The 6,000-nt window shown below is 45.3% G+C and overlaps 1 protein-coding gene across 4 annotated transcripts in view; it reads left to right on the top strand.

Annotated features, from left to right (window-relative positions):
* Positions 1 to 6,000, top strand: part of stau2 (staufen double-stranded RNA binding protein 2) — a 102,071-nt gene that overhangs the window by 31,083 nt on the left and 64,988 nt on the right. For all 4 annotated transcript variants that reach the window (XM_042067178.1, XM_042067180.1, XM_042067177.1 and 1 more), the window contains one exon: positions 533 to 640. In XM_042067178.1, the coding sequence (XP_041923112.1) occupies positions 533 to 640 (108 nt within the window). The remainder of the gene's footprint in view (positions 1 to 532; positions 641 to 6,000) is intronic.

Raw genomic sequence — 6,000 nt, 5'->3', positions numbered from 1 at the left:
ATGTGATCGTTCTGAGGCATGCAAGAACGAGGACAAGGCACTCTCACCGGTCATGTGGCTGGACTCTGTGTACAGGCTGGAGCAGTGGAGCGCCAGGCCGCACTGTTTGTCCATTCTCATGATGTCTAAAGTGAAACAGAAAAGGGCCCTGGTTTTCTCAGCAGTCACATGAGAAACACCAGTCATCCGTTGAAGGGGGATTTAAGTCTCTGATATCAGATTAGGAAACCGATGAATGAAATAATAAAGTTGAACCCTCAGAGACATCTTGGCCAATGAGATCAGGGGAGAAAAAAAAAATCAACAAATATCTTTTCGTAAGAAAGTTGAACCTTTTCTTTTTCTCTCGCTCTCTGCCCTCACTCTCATGTGTTACTCACCCGCTCCGTCTGTCTGACTTTCACCCTCCATTTCTCCTGTCTCTCTATTTCTCAGTCTTTTTTGGCAGATGTTAAGTTCTAACAGGAAGTGTGTGTGTGTGTCTGCGTGCATATCTATGTGTGTGAATATCTGTGTGTGAAACTCTTTTCAGTGTCCCGAGGAGAAGAGTGAAGCAGAAGAGAACAGCGACGCCAGTAAATCGGAGATCAGCCTGGTCTACGAGATCGCCCTCAAGAGAAACATGCCAGTCAACTTCGAGGTGAGCCACTGGTGCTCTCCTAGGCAGTACCGCAATGCCCCACCTCCCACCTCACTCCAGCCCAGTGTTACAGAGAAAAGTCATGGCATGAAGCTCAATAACAAACATCTCTCTCGGACCTCTTAAAGGCACGCATGCTAAAAAGTTAGTGACCCTGGATGACTGGATTTACTGTTACAGCATAGGACTCCTTTCCCAGAGATCAAGCAGTTTAACCCGAATGAATTTGAAGCTCACGCAATAAAAACAGGCCATATTTTCTTAGCAAATACAGGAAATGAAATCAATATTGTGACTGTAGCCAAAGTTAAGCCTGTTTTAAGTGATGTACCCCAGAAAACAAAGCATAGCACATCAAGACTGCTGCCTGGTCCCTTTATTGTTGTTTATGTAAAGAATGGTTGTTATTTACTAAAGTTTGTCACCTTGGCAGAAAAGTCTATGGGCCACACGGGTAGTGTGATTGTCAGATCAAAATCTTAAATGCAGCAGTAGCTGCTGTTTTCCATCATAGTGTTTGGCTACTACTGTCGTTTTAGATGTAGGGGAAAAAAGCTGTTTTTGTTGCAGATGGAATTCATTTTAAGGATGAATAAGAAGATGATGGGATGGCTCACCAAATGTACTTGGGTGGCTGCAATGCATAAAATGGGTGGTCCACAGGAGTTAAGCATATGTGTCGCAAACGCTTTCTATTAGTTTCAAGCTTGTGGTGTTAAGACTAATCATTAACGTTTGATTCGGATAGGGAGTATTTATCTTATTTGTTGACTAGATTTGTGAAGTAATTCCCATATGTTCGCCACATCTCTGTCTACGAAACTGCCTCAGAAGCAATTATTATTTTCTGTGTGTGAAGTTTCTGACAGCTTCTAAAGATTGTGATTAGCAGAGCTAATTGTTGTTGCTGGAGAGCCCTCTTAGAAATGCCTCAGTCAAGATAACATATGGTAACCGTGGTGACATCCCTTGGACCTGACAACCTGTTAAGAAACTCATGTTTTTTTTTCCGCCATGTGCTCCTACGCAAAACTCAAGGTCCTCTTATCGAGAGCGATGTGCTAGTGTCTGTCAAAGAAGAGAGAGGGAATTTTAAATGAGGACTGTTGTGCGACCCGGTTGTCCTTGGGCTTTTCTCTCACCATGTACTTCAGCATTCATCTCTTTGGTCAGCAGAGCATGCACAGATTTTTGGTTTGCCGATTGAATAGGAAATTAAAAATCAAATCTCATCAACTTAATACGGGATAAAGGTTGGAAGGGATTTCTGTTGTGTTATTAAATGTTCTCATGTGGTTGCTCTGTTGAAGAGTAATTCAGTAATTGCTCTCGAAAAGCCCTGAATTTGTGAATGTGAAGCCGAAGAGTCATGGTTTCCTCCATCGATGACCGCTTTTAATGTGAAACATGCAAACCGATTGACTCTGTCACATTTGGTGGCCTGATGTGCAGCTAAAACAAACACAAATGTCTGTGGTCTGGTGATGTCTCGAGATTATTGCACCCTCGTTATTATATGAAATGGCTCTGTCCCTCGTCGCCGTCTACGACGTTGCAATATGTAGTCATCAGCCAAGCTTTGGTAAACTCCTTCTCCGGTCCAAATTCCCCAGACGCTAGATTCAGAAAGATTCCTGACTGCTTGCATGCAATCTACCCTGTTTAAAGGCTCGTATCCAACAGTGTTTGCACACGACATTGCCCTGTTATCCCCCTCCTCTCTCTCTCACACGCACACAAACATGTACACTTCTTTCCTTCTGCGTTTGTACCATTATTCATCTGTGAGATCCTGGATGCTGCTCAACCATGTCAATTTTTTTTTTTTCTGGAGCTTTCTGTCTCTCCCCTGATGTCTTTTGGGTTTGACGGCACAGACTTTTTTGCTTGGCCTCGTCATCCAGTTCTTCGAAGCTCCAGACTGCAGTCATCATAAGTAATAGAATATTGGCCTGCACAGGCCAGTGTGTTGAAACCCTTCAGCTTCCCTTTGCTTATGATCTCTCATGAGTTACACCAGCCACACACACTCTCTCGCCCCTTCCCTGCTTACCACCAAGTCAAGGATCTTCTCCAACACTAAACACACACTGTCAGATGTCATCAAACAGAGGTCCCCTTCAAAGAGATCGATACATAAATCACAGCTTTTGTGTAGATGACGCCCGACTAAGGAGATACAAGAGACGTGAGGCTTGTTGAACCACCCATCATGTACATAAGTACCTCCCTGCAGGCCGAGCGCATCGACGAGGCACACAAAAGAGGTATTCTTCGGCCTGTCACTGGACTGTATTGTCCCACCCTTGGTATAATATCCTGCCTCTCCGTGGTGTTGGAACCATGCAAAGGATCTTGGAGGCAAGCAACAACCCCCCCCCGCCAAAAAAATGGTCTTGTCTTCTTCCTCACAACTAGGTTTAACACCCACCTCACATTTGTTATGTGTGTCCGTGTGTAATAAAAGACAAGAAGAGGGGGCCATCAGTGTGTGTGTGTGTGTGTGTGTGTGTGTGTGTGTGTGTGTGTGTGTGTGTGGGGGTCTTAGTGTGTGGGATAGGGGCTTGTGGCAGACAGACATCGAGTTACAGTGCCACTCACTGGCTTTTATTTCTCTTTCTTCGCTCTTTTGCTGTCTTTCTCTTTCTCTCTCTCTCTCTCTCTGTCTTTCTCTCTCTCTCTCTCTCTGTCTTTCTCTTTCTCTCTGTCTGTCTTTTCTCCTGACAACCCAATACATGGCGTGTCGGGCGAGCGAGACAAGAGGGGAGGGTGGGATGGAGGGAGGGAGAGGAAGCGTCTCCCATCGCCCAGTGCTCGGAGCGATGAAGATGAGAACGCATCAGAGCCCCGGCCCTCGCGCTGAAACCCCATCGCCTCGCCGCGGATTCGGTGTCGCCTCCTTGCCGCCGACCGGAGCGTGTCTGCCGCCCTGAAAGGAGACAGACACCCCCCACCCCCACCCCTTTGCCCGACTCCTCCTCATGAACCCCATCTCAGCCAAGAGTCGAGATCCCCCCTCCACCCCATCCTCCATGCCTATCGCTCACCTTTCAGCTGTAGAAAGGGTGTGTCTTCATCATATTTGGCCTTGTTGTTGGGGAAATGGAACGCCATAGCGCTTGGCTCCATCTGGGCATGTAAGGGGGAGGCCCACCACACAGTGCAGGGGCATCTTTTTTATTTGATCATGTCCTTAGTAACCACTTTTTTACGGATACCAAGTCTGGGCTGCCAGCCTTCTCCATTGGCCCTGGCCTTGTCTCAGCGACATTGTTAAACACTCACTGGTAAGGTTACTCCCTCTTCTCTTTGCCGGAGCCAGACCTCTTGAAGAAAGTCAGACGATATGGCAGCAATGGGAAACCTAAACTAAATGTTCTCGTGTGACAGGCCAAACACTGTCCCTAGTCGAAGACCAACTCATTCATAAGGCCTAGCTTGCGCAAAACTCTTTGTTTTTTCCAAATACACGCTGAACTCGCTCGGAAAAAAAGCAGAGGATGATGTGTTCATTCACATGTAATATTATAATCAGTCCCAGCCCAGCAAGAGGGGGATTTCATCTCGCTGTTGAAGATGATGCGGCTTAAAGGTTTTGCCAAGCTGCACTTCCTAACTCAACGAGGCAGTGCCTTGAAAACGGACCGCAGGGAAACGCTCGACGCTCAACGCTCTACAGCAGCTTCCAGTTCTTTACACATCCTCTGCATTCGCAACATCACGCCACACCCCACAGCTCTGCAATGCGTTAACTCATTATCGCAAAGACAACAGTGAAGCCTCGGGAAAACATATTATTAATACGCTGATTTACTACCAGAAGCAGAGTAACTGTAACTCAATGGGACTTTTCCTGGTTAAATAAAGGTCAAATCAAATACATAAGATAAAGAGCACACGTTCAGAGTGTGAAAGAACCAAGGAGGGAGAGGGAGGGATGTTCGCTTATGTAACAACTATGTCCCTCGATGAGGAGGCCACTTCACATCAAGGTCCTGTAAATATGTGGTCGTGGCATCGCATCAACTCCGGGGGTAGATAATGTCTCTTTGTGCTCCACACTGGCGGCCATTGAGCCAGAAGAACTGCAGATGAACTGAGCCGTCATGTGTGCTACAGCCTCTGCTGGGCAGATGATGTGCTAAGCTCGCGGACAATCAGCTGGAACACGGAGCTGCAACCCAAACAATACATGGCTTTTCATTTGTCGAGGTGAAGAGGAGGCCATGAAGATGTCCTAAAGAAGGGGAACTCAAAGCAAAAGGAACTGCAGTATTTGGTCATTTTCTGAATGACTTACAGTAAAACAAGTCGCACACTAAAGGAGGCCATTGCAACCTCATTAAATCACAAAAAATTAAGCCATTAGCCCCGAGAGGTTCCAGTGATTTTAGAACAGTTAAGCGGTGTTGTTAGACATGATGCGTCGCGCATTGGCATAACCGTTTTTTTAAAACGGTTACTACATACAGTGCCTACAGTATAAAAAGTTTTTTTTTTTCCACCTTTTAATATTTCTACTTTTACTGCTTTTATAAATGGAATCTTGATCAATTTAATTTGCCCTTTTTTACAATAATCTACAAAAATCCCCTCTTTAATATATGAATGACTGGACCTTCAAGACACAAGTGTCTTTATATTACTATACTATACACATTCACTGCACTCAGGGATCTCCATTTTATTAGCACCATTTGGTTAGATCGCTGTTGATTTAGGTCAGTCACTTTAAGGGGGGTGGATATTAAAGCAATAAAACAAAAGCCCAGCAATGAGAAATTAAATGATTTATTCATAGATAATCATTCTTCTGCCAAGAAATATATGTCTTCTATCAGAATGGTTGCCAACCAACGTTGAAACGCAGCAATTCTAACTTTTGTATCAATTAGTCGTGGCGCAGTAATATAGAATGAAATGCGGCCAACACGGAAGGGTTGTGCTGGGTTTTACAACGACATCATATGTGATCATAATTGAGGACCTATCCATTTTAGAAGTAGAATTTGACTGCAACCCATACAACGTAGAGGACATCAGACAGGTGTCATGATGGAGGAGTCCTGTTGTCCAGGTGCCAGGGTCCTGATTGGTCAGAAACAGATCTCATGTCCTTCTGAGTGAATGAGGACCTTAGGGATAACCTCAGGAGAGGGTTCCCTTTCAGCACTCAGAGAGAGAGAGAGGGTTGAGGACAGTTTGGTAAGGAGAGAGGGATAGAGTGAGAACGATAGAGGGAAAGGGAAAAGAGGGAGGGAAATGAGTAAAGGGGAGAGAGAGGACCATTCGTGCAGAAAGAGTGATTGAACACCAGGGAGAGATAGAGAGAGGGGGGAACGAGGGAATGAGAAAAGAAA

Source organism: Alosa sapidissima, chromosome 17 (genome assembly GCF_018492685.1).
Source record: "Alosa sapidissima isolate fAloSap1 chromosome 17, fAloSap1.pri, whole genome shotgun sequence".
Taxonomy (NCBI): domain Eukaryota; kingdom Metazoa; phylum Chordata; class Actinopteri; order Clupeiformes; family Clupeidae; genus Alosa; species Alosa sapidissima.
The sequence above is the reverse complement of the archived record's forward strand: the minus strand, read 5'-3'. Positions and strand labels throughout refer to the sequence as shown.